This window comes from Theropithecus gelada, chromosome 1, assembly GCF_003255815.1.
Source record: "Theropithecus gelada isolate Dixy chromosome 1, Tgel_1.0, whole genome shotgun sequence".
Taxonomy (NCBI): domain Eukaryota; kingdom Metazoa; phylum Chordata; class Mammalia; order Primates; family Cercopithecidae; genus Theropithecus; species Theropithecus gelada.
Window position 1 is genome coordinate 6,948,530 of NC_037668.1, and position 18,780 is coordinate 6,967,309.

The window sequence follows — 18,780 nt, forward strand, 5'->3', positions numbered from 1 at the left end:
AGTTGGCCTCCCCCAAGCCTTGTATGCCCTCATACCATTGAGTTATCTGGTCCCCTTGGCTGACGAAGAACCATTAGGCGAGGAGCACTGGCATCATCCAGAGTGATGTTCTTCAAGCGATTGACCAACCGATCAGGTCGAGGAGCTGCAACAGCCTTGGGGCCCTCACTGTAATGAAGTCAAAAGACGAGAAGAAACCACACTTGGTAGGCAGACAGCAAGCACTTGCAAAGGAGTGTGTTTTCCACCTAACTGCCCAAATGACTCACTTTTAATGACGGGACTCTTGCCTCATCTACCTAGCTAGAAAGACAAGATAGACAAGTTTGTTTATGTATTATTATCCCCAACTCAAGGTTCCAGCTTAATAGGAATGGAAGGAATCATTTGCAGACCCTAGACTTGAATGCCATCAGAATGACCCGTTCCACAGATGCATAAAAAACAAGGTAGTAGATGTGGTAGCTAACACCTGTAATCCTAGTGCTTTGAGAGGACAGGGCAGGAGGAACACTTGAGCCCAGAAGTTTGAGACCAGCCTGGGCAAAATAGTGGGACCATGTCTCCACAAAAAATAAAAGTGGCTGGGTGTGGTGGCGCATGCTTGTAGTCCCAGCTACTCAGGAAGCTGATGTGGGAGAATTGCTTAGGCCCAGGGGGTTGAGGCTGCAATGAGTTGTGATAGCGCCACTGCACTACAGCCTGGGTAACAGAGTCAGACTGTGAGACTGTGTCTCTGGGCGGCAGAGAAGCAAAGCGGCATTATGAATCAGGATGACTAAAGTATTAGAATTTTAAGTAGCATATAACCTAGAAATGACTTAATGGAAGGAAAGGAATTTGGCAAAAATTTTAAAAAACATGTACTACACAATCTTTTTGTATTAGACTAGAAGTAGGAAGTAAATAAAAAGTGGCAAAAGGGGAAAAAACAAGGCACAGAAAAGTAAAGAAATGTGATAAAACAGAGACTACAGAAGTTGAGACACTCCAGGGTAGTTACTAATCAAACCACAACAACAACTCACCAGACTCGCCAAACATTACAGGCGCTGCACTTGCCAGTGCGCTGATTAAGAATCACTGAGAACTCCACCTCATCTCCTGCCTGTAGCTCAATGCCATCCTGAACTTCTTTCACATGGAAAAAGAGCTTCTTGCTATCTCCTACTTCATAGTTAATGAAGCCAAACTGGAAAAAAAAAAAAAAGTAGGTAAAAAAGAGAGGACATGCCACACCTCACTCTGAGTGAAGCACAATGCCTGCCCCTATATAAAAGGATGTATAAAACATGATATTAATGTTGATACTCCAGTCCAGCTGCCTGTGGCAAAACCTGTCAGGGAAGAAATGTATATTTGAAAGTGCCATTCACTATATCACAAACTTGAACCAAACAAGTAAAAGTTGCCTTGTTCCTTCATACATTATGAACTAAGCTTTTTGATTTAAGCAAACTCATCAGGAAGTTGTTACTTCAACATACATATTGTTTGGATCCCCTCTAGAATTAAGCTGGGTTATAGCAGTATATGAAGCAGCCATACAAAATGTTGTTATTCTCTGTACTGATGACGAAAACCATTATGAGGACTCAGATTTCCCTGAGATCTCAGTAGTAAGACTGTTTGTTTGCCCTAAGCTTATTTTTTAAGTACTTTCGAACACGGTTTCTGTGTCTGTGTGATATGCAAAAGAAGCTCTAAGCAACAGTGTACAAAACCATACAGTCCTTCTACTCTGGAAATCTCACCCCAAACTTATTTTCCCCATTGCGTAATGTTAGTTACCAATACCAATCTTACTTTCTCACTGCTAATATAGTCACTTTTTTCTTTGTGTAGTTTTCTGTTTTTATTAAGCTACCTCAAATGACTGAAAAAAGGTAAAGTAGAAATACAAAAATGAATGAATGTTGATGATTTCCCCTTGGCTGAAAAAATTTGAAGGTTCTGGTTACCAACTCATAGAAGGATCAAATTCAGATACAGAGATGCTGGCACTTACCTGATCTTTCACACATTCCACTGTGGCCCTACGCAGGGGTGTGATGTTGTAAGCCATAGTTTGTGCATTTTGGCCCAGGACACACAATTGGAACTTGACGCTCTCCCCTTTCTGCAGGCAATCCCCTTTGTTGGCCATCCCAACGATGCCAAATGGATAGACCTCACCTTTCATATCGCCTGTAAAACAGGTACAAAGTTTAAAAGCTAGTATTTCACAACAGTCCTCTGCTGATGATCCTAGAAAGTTTATATAGTTGCTAAAAATGTGTTATGTTACCTAAACTATATATATATCTATTTTTAGTACTCAGAAGTTTCACCTTAAAGCTTAAATGAAATTCCAAATGTTAAATACTACCATGGAACCAAATGAGAATGTCACAGCTCATCAGTACTTTATTAGCTGATGAACAATTTTAAACTGCATTTATAAATTAAAAAAAAAAAACACAAAAAAACAAAAAACTGTCATTTACAATCCCATTACCTAAATTTTAAGCACTATGGGTTGCTAATAATATTCACAGGACTATCTTCTTCTCAAGTTCACAATATGAGCCAACCAGCCAAAAATATTTTTGTCCCATACTCAATCGGCCAGTAAACAACTAGGCAGGCATAGGCAAAAACAATTTAGATAAACCTGACACCCCATCTCCTTTTTTTTGTTCCAATTCTGGTTCCCTCATAGGTTCCTTTTTCCAGATCAGAGATCAAAAACCATTTTCCTAAAGGGCCAGATAGTATATGTTTTAGGTTTGCAAGTCATCCTGTCTAACCAACTCTGTTGTTGTAGTGAGAAAGCAACGAAAAACAGTATGTAAACAGATGGTTGTGGCTGTGATCACAAAAAAAGGCCACCATGTATGCTGAGCCCTGCCCTACAGTATAAAGTTGCCTGGAGCCCAGTGCAGGCTACAGATAAAAACTATGCCAAAGAATTCAGCTGCCTAACAATTCAGCATCCAGGGAAATGTACTCGCTCTGCCACCCAGACTGGAGTGCAGTGGCGATCATGGCTCACTGCAGCCTTGATTTCCTGGGCTCAGGTGAGCCTCCCACCTCAGCTCCTGAGTCACTGGGACTACAGGCACGCACCATGACTAATTTTTGTATTTTTTGTAGAGACAGGTTTTTGCCATGTTGCCCAGGCTGGTCTCAAATTCCTGGGCTCAAGTGATCTGCCTGCCTTGGCATCCCAAAGTGGTGGGTTTACAGGTATGAGCCACCACACTTGGCCATTTTTTTTTTTTTTTTTTGAGACAGAGTCATGCTCTGTTGCCCAGGCTAGAGTTCAGTGGCATGATTCAGCTCACTGCAACTTCTGCCTCCCAGGTTCAAGGGATTCTCCTGCCTCAGCCTCCGAAGTAGCTGGGATTATAAGGCACCCACCACCATCGTGGCTAATTTTTGTATTTTTGGTGGAGACGGGGTTTCACCATGTTGGACAGGCTGGTCTCGAACTCCTGACCTTCAGGTGATCCGCCTGCCTTGGCTTCCCAAAGTGCTGGGATTACAGGTGTGAGCCCCTACTCTCGGCCCCAGCTGACTTTTTATTTTAAATACAGCAACCAAAAAACTTTGAGGAGATAATCCGAAGAGATCAAGTCATGAGGAAGAGTGATTAGAGGAAGCTGGTCTGACCTCATGCAATATCAATAATTACCACTTATGATGCACATACTGATTCATACTTTATAGAACCTTCTAAGGCTGAAGGTATTACCATTTTAAAGATGAAGAAACTGAGCTAATAAAGATTTAAGTTATTTGTCCAAGATTATAATGCTAGAACAGTGTCCAGATCTATGTCTGCCCAACTTTAAAAGTCTTAGTATAAGTTACAGTTGTGTTACTGAATAAAAGAGCTAGTGCTTACCAAGTGGGAAAATGTAATCTGTCTAGTCCCAGGCTTAGAGATGCCTAAACAAAACCCTTGCTTTGGACTATATCCCACAGCCAGTGCTGAAGAATGAGTGGACTGGGAAGTGGGGATGCAAAAGGAAGTAAAAGCAGCATGTTAGGAAGAGGTGGAAAGGCAATTTGATATCATATCATGAGTTGAAGTAGTAGTCTATACTCCCATGGCCTTTTCAGGGGTGTGCTGTCATGGCATTTGTTTAAAAATTCATATTTAGAGGTGGGGGAATAGTGGTTTTATGTAAAACAGAAATTCTAAGAATCCCATGTGGTAAAGGAATAGGTTATCAAGGTTCATTTCCTTCTCCCAAATGACCTGCTATTCACCACTTTATGTTCGCTGACTCTTAGATGATGCAAGGACTTTATTTTCTTTGTAAACCAAGCCATCATCTTTGGCTGGAATACTCAAGCCTTCTCATCTACTCCACCATCATGTAACTCTGCTATCCTAATCATCTACAGAGTTCTCTCCTATTTCTATCGTGTATTTATTTTATGCATACAGATCACACAAAGTTGGTCTTTCTGATGGTGACTGCTGGAGGAACAGTTGCACTGAACTCTGGGAATTCTTGAAGATAGCAGGGAGAAAAAACAAGAAAGTAGAGAATGAAAGGAACCCTGACCTAGAAACGAGAAATAGGATCCTCACAGAACTCTAGCTATTAAGAAACAGATTATGCACATATGTGTAGTCTGGTGGGGGGGGGGCGCGGGGGGGGGGCAGAACAGTAAACTTTTACAGGAAGCAAAAATACAGAACTGAATGGTTACCGATCTAAATACTAGTGAAGGAACTGAATATTTGATTATCATAACACTCAACATTAAATGTTTTGGTATCAGATTTTGTTCTTAGGTCTATCTCAATATAACTCATAGTTGCTCATGTATCAGTCATGTGCTCACAAAGCAGTCATGTTTTCACTACTTAAATCCAGACTGACCTCATTTTCAAAGGGTATGAAAATAAGCAAGCATGAGAGAGGTCACTTTTCCTTAATTCAGTTTTAACCTAAAAACAACTGCAATGAGCACAGTATTTTAAAACTTTATAGGTGCTCATCTGAAGTTATGGCAAATTTCTAACAGCCTGATAGTGATGATCCTTACCCTCCTCCACAATCTCAATCATTCCTTGGTACTCAGTCTGTGTTGGATCAACACTCCTCAGGGGGCGAATTACTTTGCCAGAGTAAATGGTGGGATCAGCTTCCTCAGTAATGCCGTTCACTGCAAAACAAAGGCATGTGCATCTTTCAATTTTATTTCACTTACTGTACAGAAAGACAAGCAAGCAACAAATAACACAGATGTTAACAGGGTAGCTTGGCTGCCTGCTATTGAAATGGGGTAGGGAACCCGAAGCCAAGTTCTATTTTTCAAAACAGCTGTTGGACTTTAAATACTTCTAAACTACCAAAATGCCTGCTTTTCCTAAATAGAATTGTTTAAATAAAATTGTTTAAGGAATTAAGAAGTATTCCATAAATAAAACATGTCTTGATCTCTTACTTTTTCCAGGTGACCCTATGTCACTTTTTAAGAAGCCTTTCCTGGTCTCCAAAATGCAAATCCCAATACTTATATACTGTCCTGATTCATCCTTATTACATGTATTACTGTCTTTCTAAACATCATATACAGTATTTTACTCCTCGTCTGCCCCAACTGGGACTGTCTGCCCCCAGTTCCACCAAAAAATAAGGTCAATGAATGCAGGGATGTATCTGATTTCTTCACTGCTGTATCCCCAGTGTCTAAAACATAACACACACTTAAGAGTTTAGATGAGAGCCAGAAATAAGCTGCAGGTCTTTTAAAGTCAGAGATCCTAAATTACAATTAATTTTCTTCACTTCCCATTATTTTTCACATTTAGATTCATTCCTCTTCAAAACACTCTTCTAGGGAAATGCTTCTCTTCCCTACTCCATGGAGATGTATACGTATCATGACGTTATTTTTGGTTTTGTGAGACAGTCTTGCTCCATCACCCAGGTTGGAGGGCAGTGGTAGGATCATGGCTCACTGCAGTCTCAACCTACTAGCACAGGCAACCCTCGCACCTCAGCTTCCCAAGTAACTGTGACTACAGGCATCCACTACCCACAGCTGACTATCTTGGGGTTATTTTTTTAAAAGACAATGAATTGAAAATATAAAGCAAATTACCTAAAATATCTAGGCCAGTCCTTCTCAAACTTCAGTGTATACCAGAATCACGTAAAGGACTTATTAAAACAGAATGCCCACCCACAGAGTTTCAGTAGGTATGGGACAGGGTCAGAGAATATATATTTCTAATAAGTAACCAAGTGATGCTGCTGTTTTAGGGAATCGCACATGAGAATGACTGATGGAGAATAATTAGGCCTCATCTCCTTCTACTACTCCATCCTTTATCTCCCACTTAAAAGCACAGGCTGAATGAGAAGTCACAATTTATTACCTGAGTGTGTTTTGTTCACTTTTTCTGCACTGACTTTGTTGCCTTTGCCTTTGGACAAGCTATACTCGACCATGTCCCCCAGTTCCAGGCTATCAACATCACCAGAGAACTCACTAAGGAGAAAGGAAATGACATTTAACTAAACATTACCATAAACATCAACAGTAACAGGCAGCCTTTATTTTACAGTAACAGTCATGGCATGGCATGCTTATTCATGTTAGACACCATTTTAAGTAATTTCTATGTCTTGACTCATTTAATCCTTTATCCCCATGAAGAGGTAACATTATCCCTAACTTCAGGATAATAAAACAAATACCAAGAAGTTATTTGGTAAAAATTACACAGGTATAAAGTGGCAGGGCCTGGACTCAAAAGCTGAACCGTCTGGTTCTAAGAGCCCTTTTTTTTTTTTTTTTTTGAGACAGTCTCACTCTGTTGCCCAGGCTGGAGTACAGTGGGGTGCAATCTCAGCTTACTGCAACCTCTGCCTCCGAGGATCAAGTGGTCCTCCACATTGGCCTCCTGAGTTGGTGAGACTAAAGGCATGCACCACCATTTTTTTTGAGATGGAGTCTTGCTCAGTCGCCCAGGTAATTTTTGTACTTTTTGTAGAGATGGAGTTTCACCGTGTTGCCCAGGCTGGCCTCGAACTCCTGGAATCGAGGGATCCACCTGCCTCAGCCCCCAAAGTGCTGGGATTATAGGCATGAGCCACCACACCCAGTCAGACCCCCTACTCTTAACCACTATATTATACACCAAATGGCCAACCTTATGGTACCAACACATAAAACAAGAAGGCACAGGCCTACTTCTTTTGGCCACATGCTCTGTATATAGATATCAGTGATTAACTTCAGTTTATATCATGGCATAATTCTACAAATACGAAATCTGGGCCTCAACAAGTATAATCAATCAATACTAAATGTTTTTTATTGCAACAGCAAAGAATGGATGGTAAGCTAGCTGTAAGTTCCTGAAAGTCACACCTTACCTGTAATGGAAAAAGATTTCCTTATCATGATTGGCTGTTTCAATAAATCCAAAATTATCCTTCAGAGTTGCCACATAACCCAAGAGCCTCTTTGAGTTAGAATTACGACCTAAAAGTCGCACACAAGTTGCAACCTGCTGTCCAGGCCTCTGTTTGTCACTAATACTAAATTCAACCTGTGAAAATTAAGGGTGCTCATTAACACCATACCACTTCCACACCAATGTCCTTAACTCAGAAAACAAGACCTATAACTCCCCCAGCGCATGCTTTTCATTCCAAATATCCTTTGTAATTACTCCAGTGGAACTGATTTTCACCAAAACATTTATGTCTCATCCCATTTTTCACAAAGGATCAAAGTTTTGTCTTTCAGTCTGTATTTCTTATAGATTCTTAATTTCTTTAGAGGGCTATCCAAAAACCAAACATAGTAAGTATAAGAAATAAAAAATGAACAGCAATGTAAAATCTTTGGTGTGCTTTTACTTTGATAATGTTTCAGTAGTAACTGTTTTAACTTTCTTACCAATAACAACTTTATTTAAGCATGTTTCATCTGACTTAAACAGCTAGATTAACAAGGCTGTGATTAACAAAGAGCTTGACAGACACTGTTTTAATAAGCTGCTTTCAAATAGGAAGATAATAACGTATTTCTCTTAAACACAAAATATACTTCAGCAAAACTTGACAAAATCTGAAGAACCATCCTGCAGGATTTATGATTAAGATGACAACTCTTAACCCTCTCTCGAATAAGCAGAATTATCTTGCCTTATCTCCTATTTGAGGAGAAGTAGATCCTTCCACATCCTTGGCTTGAAAAGCAATAGTCAGTTTCACCCCACAGTCATCATAAGCAATAATGCCATCCTCAGCCTCCTAAAGAGATACAGTCAAAAATAGAATGAAAACAATCTCAAGAACAAAAACCAATAAAAGCAACTACAGTTCTTACAGATTCTTGAGCCAAAGGATTGATACAGCTGTAAAAATGTCTTATTCCAGGGTTTTCTAATAACAGATTATTCATATGAATAAAAGGTAGTCTTGCCTTAAGACTAGCTCAGTCTGCTGTAATTTTTAATTGTCTTTCAATCTTAAGAATCTAATTTTTGCTATTGAGGAGAAAAAAGCTTACTGAAAATGTTTAATACACCTACGCTCCTCATAGCCAATCAGAAATTAAACTGGGCATGTTACTTCCAACGAAGCAGAAATTCTATAGGGCAAGAAGCTTTAGTATTTTCTAAAGAAGCTGCCGAAGTATCCTCTTTTAGTAGCACACAGCACCTTGCACGGTATTTAATATGTAATGTCAATCATTATACTTAATGCAGAAGAATTTGGTATATGATCTAGTACAGTTCAAGCACTTGATATAAAGTAGGTGAATAAAAATTATGACATACCAGTATTTCAACAATTGTTTTAATACCAGACTTCAAGGAGAAGCAACATTTCAATCGTCTTACATGCAAGAATGATTAACTCTTTAAAAAGTCTAAGTGCTGGTCTGAAGGTAGCGAGTTATCTTGATTATTCAGTCCGTTACAGATCGAACTTCCTTGTTCTACTCTTTCCCCCCTTCTCACTACTGAACTTGACTAAAAAAATAAAAAACAATAAAATTCTAAGAAAGTTCAGGTGTGTCGTATTGAATCATACACGTGAAGTAACGACAGTGTACAGCAACTACGTAAATTATACTGATTTTATGGTTTCAACATTTCTATGGAGACAATGCCCACATCCCTACTCTAGCCCTGACTTCCTTCCTCAACTCCAGTCCTCATTACAAACTATGACATATTCAAAACCACTTCATTTTCCTCTACCAATCACACTCCTTCCATAACTGTTATAGATTTACTGACCACTTCCAACATTACCAGGTATTATGTATTATCAAATTAATCTTGTACAAAATTATCTCCCTAGTTTCTCTTTTCCCTCATTTTACAAATTGGGAAAATCTGAGGAATTAAGTAAACCTTACCAAGGTTACAAAACCCAGCACAAAATAATCCAGAGGATTTGAGTTTGGTTAAGAACAATGTCAGTGAATTCAGGTCTGACTCCAAAGTCATCAACTTTTCCACAACCAAACTCAAAAGTTTACTGTTCACCTTTTGCTCTTAACTCATCAACTTCGACATCCAGTCAACAGCTGACAATATACTATACATCAAATATATTAGAGATAGGAGAATCCCTGCCCTGAGGGAGTCCAGTGCAGCAGAGAGATTCATAAACTGGTAAATGTTATATACTGTAAGAAGCACGATGACAGAGGATTTACTAGCTAGGGTGTTGTTGGACTAACAAAAAAAAACACAAAAAACAAAAACGGCAGGGAGAGTCTCACACAAAGGCTCTCTTCATCAAGCCAGTTTTGCCAGACACATTTGGGAAGCAGAGCTATTAAAAATATCCCCAACTGAAGTTATTTTTATTTTTGTTAACAGTATCATCTGTCACATGTGAAATTCCTATTATGAGCTAGGTATTTTGAGGGCTTTTTAAACTATTACACAATCATTTTTGAAACTTAAAAACTGAAGCTCAGAGGTAAAATAATTTCCCAAGCTACAGTAAGTGATAAGCAAGATACTAGCCTTGCTCTTTCTGCCTAATAGTAATTATTAAATTACAACATGACTGACTTTCCAGTATCTCTTATGTACCTTCACTTGTCTATAGCCACTATCTCTGTGCCTAGTTCAAGGACTACCTTAACTATCCGAGTAATTTCATAGTAATCCTTTTCATCTTTTGTCTTTCTCCATCCCATCTAGGCTTCATATTGCTGCCATTACTCTCCCAAAGCACATACCTAATGTCATTATCTAAAAGAGATCTTTTCCTTTAAGTACAGAACAAGGTCTAAATTTTTTTTTTTAATTTTTGGAGACGGAGTCTCGCTCAGTCGCCCAGGCAGGAGTGCACTGGCAGAATCTCAGCTCACTGCAAGCTCCGCCTCCCGGGTTCACGCCATTCTCCTGCCTCAGCCTCCCAAGTAGCTGGGATTACAGGCACGCACCACTGCACCTGGTTAATTTTTGTATTTTTAGTAGAGACAGGGTTTCACCGTGTTAGCCAGGATGGTCTCGATCTCCTGACCTCGTCATCCACCCATCTCAGCCTCCTAAAGTGCTGGGATTACAGGCATGAGCCACCGTGCCCGTCAACAAGGTCTAAATTCTTTAGAGAAGCAATCAACACCCTCTCAGTCTAGCTGGATCCTGATTTTTCATCCTTATTTCTCCTAACCTCCCTCACCAACAAAAACCCATACACAAACCCCCCCAAAAAATTGCTGTCAGACTAGTTACTCATTGCTTCCTAAAGAAACCCTGAATTTTTCTCATCTGTACTTTTACTGTGAATAATGCTCTTTCCTGTCTCCATCTATTAGTGAAACCATCCCATACCCTACCAGTTAATTTTCACCAGAGCACTATCGCTGACCTTCAATAGCAATATTTTATATTCTGTATGAATTACTTGTTTCTATAAAACTCTCTCAATTTGTTATTAACTTGAAAGGAGAATTCATCTCAGACATCTTTATATTTCCTGTTCAGGGGATTTTTCAATAAATGAAGTTTAAATGTGTGAACTGAGGATACCCAACTTTGAAAGTTTTAAATTGCCTGGAAGACAGTACTATCATTTTATATAATTAGTTCTCTACCTGGAGTGAGTTTGCCTCCCAGGGGACATTTGGCAATGTCTGGAGACATTTTTGGCTGTCGTAGTGGGAGGTAGGGAAAAGGGATCAGAACACCAACTTCCAGTGGGTAGAGGCCAGAGATGCTGCTAAACATCCCATTCCCCACAGTAAAGAATCATTCATCCCCAAATGTCAATAATCCTGAGGTTAAGAAACCTTACTTTGTTTAGTTCACTGTTAATATGACAGAGAATTCTGAAAGAGACAAACTCTGCTCATTATATGTGCTCCATTAACTATGTGCTGTTAAGGCAGAAGAGGAATAAAGAGCTACAAAAATAATTTGGATTACGCAAAACCTACCTTCTCTTTGCCTTTATTTGGGCTAGTGGTTTTAGGGTTGGAAAAAGTGGCTTCTTTTTCTACCGTGCCCAGAAAACGGTGATCTGAATGGGAATGAAACGAAACCGTGCCCTTGGGAAGTTTTTTAATCCTAATAGCATGATTTCTTTGAGCAGAGAGCATATCCTAAAAAATGATAAAACAAAATTAACTTTCAATTGAAAAAGAAAGCATCAAGAAACACCTCCCAAGTTTTCTCAAAAACAACTCACAGGAACCACAGTAAACTCTACTTCATCTGCAATATGGAGCTGGTTCCCATCCAGAATTTCACTGAAGTGGAAGAACATACGAACATCACGATCCACACATTTGATGAAACCAAAACCATCTCTCATGGCAGCAATCACACCCTGAAACCCAAATAATATTTTCACTGGCTGTGAAATTTGTCAAGTAAGGCAACATTCAACTTTACAACCACCATCAAGTTAAATTCATCAGGAATTTTCTCTGATGTGACACAAATATTGTATCCACATTTGAACTGTTCTCACTTAAGTACAAACTCATTGCTTTCAACAAAGTAACCTGAGCAATTTTCTAAGACTCCCTAGTTGCTACTTCCTGGCAAATATGCACTAGAAAAAATCACCACATTTGAACGTAAACACATGAACACAATGTATTTCATAAAAGCCCATGCCTAATGACAATATAATTTCCAGAAACTTCACTAATTTAGAGACCATAATTCCAAAGTAGACAAAGGCAATTCTCTAGTTTCTACCTCAAAAATTGCATGAGTTTAGGCCCAGGAAAGAGTTAAAACTACATCTGAAGAATAAAACATACAAAATCTTTTCTCCTGTTTTTTTTTTTTTCCTTCTTACTAAATTATCAGCTTTGTAAGGGCTATTGTATCAACAGTACCTGGAACATGGTAGGTACTCATGTTTAATGAGACAATGAACACAAATTATCAATCTGCTATTGTATTACATACTACATATTTGCTCTCTGCAGAAGTAATTCTGTAAGTTTTAAATATGACCTAAACAATATTCTGACATTTAATCCTTGCTATGTCCTGATGGTAGCCAAGTTATATTTTCCATACGTAAAGCAAAACAGATCTTGCCTTTGAAAATGTTAAAAAAAAAAAAATCACGCTTTCAGACTTACAAACTTTTAAAGTTAAATACACTATGTCAAATACAATCAGTTCTTCAAAGGCAAAGGATCAAAAAAAACTCAAGAAACTTAAATTTTCATTCAGTGTACCCAGTTCCACTGACAACACTGAGTTACAGTGTAGATGGTATGATCCCAAACATAACTAAATGTAAATTATGTCTGAGAAAGTGAATTCATAAAACATGTTTGGGAAATAATTCTGGTTGGTATAATGCCACTCCCAGACACAAACTCTTTAAAAACAATTTGCAAAGTTCTGCCAAAACGAAACCTTTTTGACTCTGGTTTAATTGCGAGCTTGTCCAAACTGTGGCCTAGGACAGCTCTGAACATGGCCCAACACTACAAATTCTTAAACCTTCTTAAAACATGAGATGTTTTTGCGATTATTTTTTTGAGACAGAGTCTCCCTCTGTCACCCATGTTGGAGGGCAATGGCATGGTCTTGGCTCACTGCAACCTCTGCCTCCCGGGTTCAAGCAATTCTCCTGTCTCAGTCTCCTGAGTAGTCAGGATTACAGGCGCCCACCACCACACCTGGTTGACTTTTTCTATTTTTGGTAGAGATGGGGTTTTACCATGTTGGCCAGGCTGGTCTTGAACTCCTGACTTCAAGTGATCACCTGCCTCGGCCTCCCAAAGTGCTGGGATTACAGGTGTGAGCCACCACGCCTAAGATTTTTTTTTTTTAAAAGCTCATCAGCTATCATTGGTGTTAAGTGTATTTTATGTGTGATCTAGTGTCTAGATCCTGGGTGTCCAATCTTTCGGCTTCCCTGGACCACATTGGAGAATTGTGTTTCCTAAAAACAAACCATCACTGATTAAATGTCTTAGGAAATAGTTTGGGAAAATATACTTTCTACAATGATGAACTTGAATTTTCTTACTCTTCATATTAAGGGCCAGAGAATCACTGACTCTAACAATACCTTAGTAATCCTGTCCAGATTTCCATTCAAAAATTGTTTCACATATATTTCCAAGATAACTGCCAGAGATAACCCAGACTAATCAAATGTGTATGATTCTTAATCACCTTAACAAGGTAAATGCCCATTAGGGTCATTTAACTTAAAAACATTTTTAATTTAGTAGTATAAACTTGAATATAACATTGGCTTTCACATATTAGATACACATCCAGGAATATCCAACACTTACCATTTCTCGGGCTTCATTAGTGAACTGAAATGTATTTGACAGAACTTCTATATTGGTTGCTCGTTCTAATTTGTCACGTCGGTCTGTTGAAATATTAAACCTAACATGGTCACCTTCCAGCAGGGTCACCTTGGATTTCGTATCTTTGTCTCCAAAGGGAAGTTCTTTAGGGATCACAAAGTCAACTTTGATGCGTCCTGGCAATGGGTCATTCTGATGAGAAGGAAAAACGATTTTAGCTGGAGATTTCTCATCCTTCCTAGTTCTAAGTCAAACAAGAAGAACACATAGTAAACCCATGTTATTTTTAACATAGTTTCCTGAAGCGAAAAAAGGTGTTGACAACATAAGTCCAATGTGAAAGCTTCATGGTCTATGGTCACGTGAGTCAACCATAAAATTACAACACTGCTATTAAGACCCTGTACTCTGGTACCAAAAAATTTTATTTAAGGAATTTTCCGGCCGGGCGCGGTGGCTCAAGCCTGTAATCCCAGCACTTTGGGAGGCCGAGACGGGCGGATCACGAGGTCAGGAGATCGAGACCATCCTGGCTAACATGGTGAAACCCCGTCTCTACTAAAAATTACAAAAAAACTAGCCGGGCGAGGTGGCGGGCGCCTGTAGTCCCAGCTACTCGGGAGGCTGAGGCAGGAGAATGGTGGGAACCCGGGAGGCAGAGCTTGCAGTGAGCTGAGATCCGGCCACTGCACCCCAGCCTGGGCGACAGAGCGAGACTCCGTCTCAAAAAAAAAAAAAAGGAATTTTCCCAGCAATGACACCATTTGTGTCTTCAGCTTCCCCACAAATAAACTGGAGGGGTGGGGCAGGGGCAGAAGAGGGAACAAATGTACACTTGAACTGCAGTCTAATCCAATCAGGTGCTTTCCAATTTAATTAGCATTTTCTTCTTTGGTCTTTTCTCATCACCCAGTAAAAAAAAAAAAATACATATTTGGCTGGGCAAGGTGGCTCATGCCTGTAATCCCAGCACTTTGGGAGGCCGAGGTAGGTGCATCACAAGGTCAAGAGATCGAGACCATCCTTGCCAACAGGGTGAAACCTCGTCTCTACTAAAAAAAAAACCAAAAATTAGCTGTGCGTGGTGGCGCGTGCCTGGAGTCCCAGCAACTCCTGAGGCAGGAGAATCGCTTGAACCCGGGAGGCGGAGATTGCAGTGAGCTGAGGCTGTAACGAGCTGAGATCGCGCCACTGCACTCCAGACTGGCGACAGAGCAAGACTCTGTCTCCAAAAAAAAAACACAGAAAAACACAAAAAACCACAAAACACCAAAAACCGTATTATGGGATGTAAATCTGGTTTCTCTTTTAGTTTAACTATACATAACAAGAGGTACTTAGTTGTTCCACTATCATGTTAACTGAGTAAGATAAAATTTCAGTATACCATACCATATTATTCTATTACTACTGAGGCGAAATAGGACTCTCCTGGAAAAGATTATTTACCTGGTTTTTACTGGGTACTTTTGGGATAACTTTGGTTACAGTTCCTTCAAAATGTTCAATGCTGATATCTTCAAAAATGACTGTTCCTTGAGGCAATAGTCTGACATCTGTTGCAACTTCTTTACCCTAAATCAGAAGGGGTTGGAGGTGGTGGGGGCACAGGGGAAGGAAGAATCACATAATTTTAAGTGTTTCTTAAAAACATAAACCACCGCTGATCTTAAAAGTCCAAAGATCAAGTTAACTATCTTACATTTCTGTCCTTGATTGTGAATTCCACATCATCACCAGGCTGTAAGGTTTCTAAGTCACCCTTAAATTCACTATAGTGAAAGAATATCTCTTTTACAACATCACCTCTTTCAATAAAGCCAAATGCCTCCTGAAGCAAAACAAAAAACCAAGAACATTATTACCACTCTGTACAAATTTAGGATTACAACTTAAAACCAATAATTTTTGTAAAATTATACTGTAGTCACAATAGTATAATTTGGTACAATCTAATATTATCAATTAAACAGCCAATTTTAAAGAATACAATGCATTAGCAACCAAGGAATTTTAAGAGACTACTTTTGAGGCTAACAGTGAAATATTTTTAAAGGGTAAAGATAAAAAAGAAAAAAGAAAAAAAAAAAAAGGCTGGAGTTTGAAGTACAACACTTCAAATGGCCAAAGAAAAACTCAAGATTCTCAAATTTAATACTTACCTTCATGGCACAAACTACTCCCTGACAGCGGGCTTGTTTCTTTTTCAACAGCATAATGTTGCGAGCACTTACAGCACCAGTACTAGAAAAAAAATAATTGCAGGGAGGAGGAATGAAACACGGGTTAAAAATGTATTGGCTTGCTTAGATATGAGTTTAAAGAAACTAGTTTCCTGGGGCTTCAATAATTCTATCATCACTAAGAATAAATACAGGGTTTATGACATTTGATTACTTTCATATGGCTTTATATGCAAAGGACTTTAACTCCTTAGCCTTCTACATTTGGCAAATATATATATAGGTCATCTTTCTCTAGGACTGTTGTTGGAAGATTTGTTTTTACAAACTTACACATGGGTGCATGATGTTCTACTGTTTTTCTATTTCAACAAAAGAACTGAAATAAAGCCACAAAGCGAATGCTACCAAACATGGGGAATACTAAAGTTTTATAAAAGGTACTGGTGACACACAGATAAATAGGAGATGGTCTCTATTTTCAGTGAGTGCTAAACTTAGTAGCTATCTCAATTATTTCTGAGTAAACAGCCATAAAAGTTGAGCAAATGAAGTGATTTTAAGAGAACTTGCTATGCTTTTAAAAGTAATGATATTCACCGCCACTGGAGAATGGAAACAAGTTAGAGACACCACATGTTGCTTTTATGCCCTCATTTTGTGCAGCAGCAATGTAAATTCAATTTTAAGATAACATAGACTATATAAGACATAATGGTACTGTTAGTCTAAATGTTTTAAGAGAAGACCTATATACCAAGCAATTACTTCCCTTAATTTTTCATGGACAAATAACCCAAAATGTGTTTTTTATTTTTAAAAAAGTTACAGACTAACAAAGACACCAGAAAAATTCTACCTGCTTTTGTAACTTACTGCAGTGAAAAGGCTTTAGAATCAGATGGGAATTTAAATGCCTGCTATTTAAAAGCAGTACGAATGTCGACAAGTAACTTTGTGAGAACTTATACCTCATTTTACAGATGAAGAAACTTACCAGGTAAGGCTGTTCTGAGATTAACAACTATATAAATTGAGGCCTTCAGACTGTAATAATAACCATACCTACGATGCAATCTGATTCCTTCCAGACTTGCCAAGAAAGAGAGAAGGTTCAAGGCAGATAATCCTTAGGATTATCTGCTCTTAGGACTTTTCCCTCCACATGCTACTGGAAAGTACGTTACTAGCACTTTCTCCAACTTCCTATTTTAATTTCCTTCTCCTCTTGCATCTCCCATCCCTCATATCCCAAGATAAAAATATTCTCCCTGAGCTTTAACTACATTTTCCTTAACTGTGTATGCTGATGAATTCTACAGCTCTATATACTTTCCCTATAGGCAGGAAACAGACCTTAGACTTATAGGTCTAAGTCTCAGACCTATACACGCAACTGTAGATTTGATATCTCTACCCAGATGTCACAAACAGCTCACTCAAAAATTGCCAAAGTAAGTATGATTCTTTTCCCACCCTGAACTTTCTCCTTATGTCTCCTTAGCCCAGTTTATGGTACCATCTGCCCAGTAGGCCAGGCCAGAAAAACAGTATTTGGGACTCCCTTTAATTCCAATCCCACCTTCATCTGATCAATTAAGATTGATGATGGTATCTTCTCAGTATGACTTGACTCCTCCACCCCATCCTCTTAGTCTATCCATATTAGCTAGCCATCTTTCACGTTAACTCTCACATCACTGCCTCTGGTCAACAGCATCCCCACTTTTCAAAAGTCTACCACTTCCACCACCTCCAAAGATCTAAACCAATCACACTTCCTTGTTTTAAATACCACAAAGATTCCTACATAGAAGAACGCTCAAACTTTACCTTCCGGCCAATTCGACTAAACTTTTGGCCATTTCCCCAAAACATGTCATGATATTTCTTCTATCCATAATGCTCTTTTTTCTCATCTCTCTAGTGACTATATCCCTCCCTTAAAACTTACCTCAAAGCACTATTTTTTGAAAAACCTTCACTGATCTCTAGAACAAGTCTTTGAAATGCCTGACAATGTTTTAATTATCATCTTCCTATTTCTGAGATCCTACATCATAGCTGTAATACAATATTCACAGACCTCAAATCATTAGTTGATGAACTGAAAGTTCATGAAAACTATCCAGACTTCCAAGTTAGGTTTTAAATCCACTTCAAATTTCTTAATGGAGGAAAACAAAACACACGCAAAACACTTAGGTGAGAAAATTTTTTTAAAAAAGAACTTACTGTTTATTGTTATCAATTACAAAGTTTATTTTATCTCCAGTTTCCAGCTGAACATTCCCTTCGACATCTTCAGGGGTGTAAGTCAGATAAAACACTTCCTGTGAATTAATAAATCATTATCACTATTTTGGCAGGATGCATATTCACTGTATACTGTGATTTACTTACTTAAAAACCTCTTATACTGGCATTTTAAGCCAAATTTCTTAAAATTAAATGCTTTATGACAAGTAAGTTACTTTATTCATGTAAACACACACTTCCCCTCCACGGTGCTGATGACTTCTGCGAGTCCACAGCTGAGCAGCAATCCAACTTCAAAAAGCTTACACACGTGGAAGCATTTGCCCAGAGACTATAGTTACATTTCAAAAAAACCAATTTTATATAAGGCATTCCAAACAAAAAAAGCTGGTGTTAGTGTTTAAAAGAAACCAGAAAAAGATCCCCCCCACAACCCCCAAAAAAGTGATTAAAAGGAACATTTTACCTTAATGTTCTAACTAAGGTCATACTTGGGCAAACTGACACTTGGAAGTCCTATGGAATTTTTCTTTTTAAATTTTTTGAT

General features: G+C 38.7%; 1 protein-coding gene across 6 annotated transcripts in view; it reads right to left on the reverse strand.

Annotated features, from left to right (window-relative positions):
* Positions 1-18,780, reverse strand: part of CSDE1 (cold shock domain containing E1) — a 40,693-nt gene that overhangs the window by 1,650 nt on the left and 20,263 nt on the right. For all 6 annotated transcript variants that reach the window (XM_025377375.1, XM_025377367.1, XM_025377377.1 and 3 more), the window contains 14 exons: positions 18,210-18,307; positions 15,954-16,035; positions 15,494-15,622; positions 15,241-15,366; positions 13,771-13,983; positions 11,682-11,822; positions 11,431-11,595; positions 8,166-8,273; positions 7,389-7,564; positions 6,386-6,498; positions 5,047-5,166; positions 2,009-2,187; positions 1,029-1,192; positions 36-168 (listed from right to left, as the gene is read on the reverse strand). In XM_025377375.1, coding sequence (XP_025233160.1) covers positions 36-168; positions 1,029-1,192; positions 2,009-2,187; positions 5,047-5,166; positions 6,386-6,498; positions 7,389-7,564; positions 8,166-8,273; positions 11,431-11,595; positions 11,682-11,822; positions 13,771-13,983; positions 15,241-15,366; positions 15,494-15,622; positions 15,954-16,035; positions 18,210-18,307 — 1,947 coding nt within the window. The remainder of the gene's footprint in view (positions 1-35; positions 169-1,028; positions 1,193-2,008; positions 2,188-5,046; positions 5,167-6,385; positions 6,499-7,388; positions 7,565-8,165; positions 8,274-11,430; positions 11,596-11,681; positions 11,823-13,770; positions 13,984-15,240; positions 15,367-15,493; positions 15,623-15,953; positions 16,036-18,209; positions 18,308-18,780) is intronic.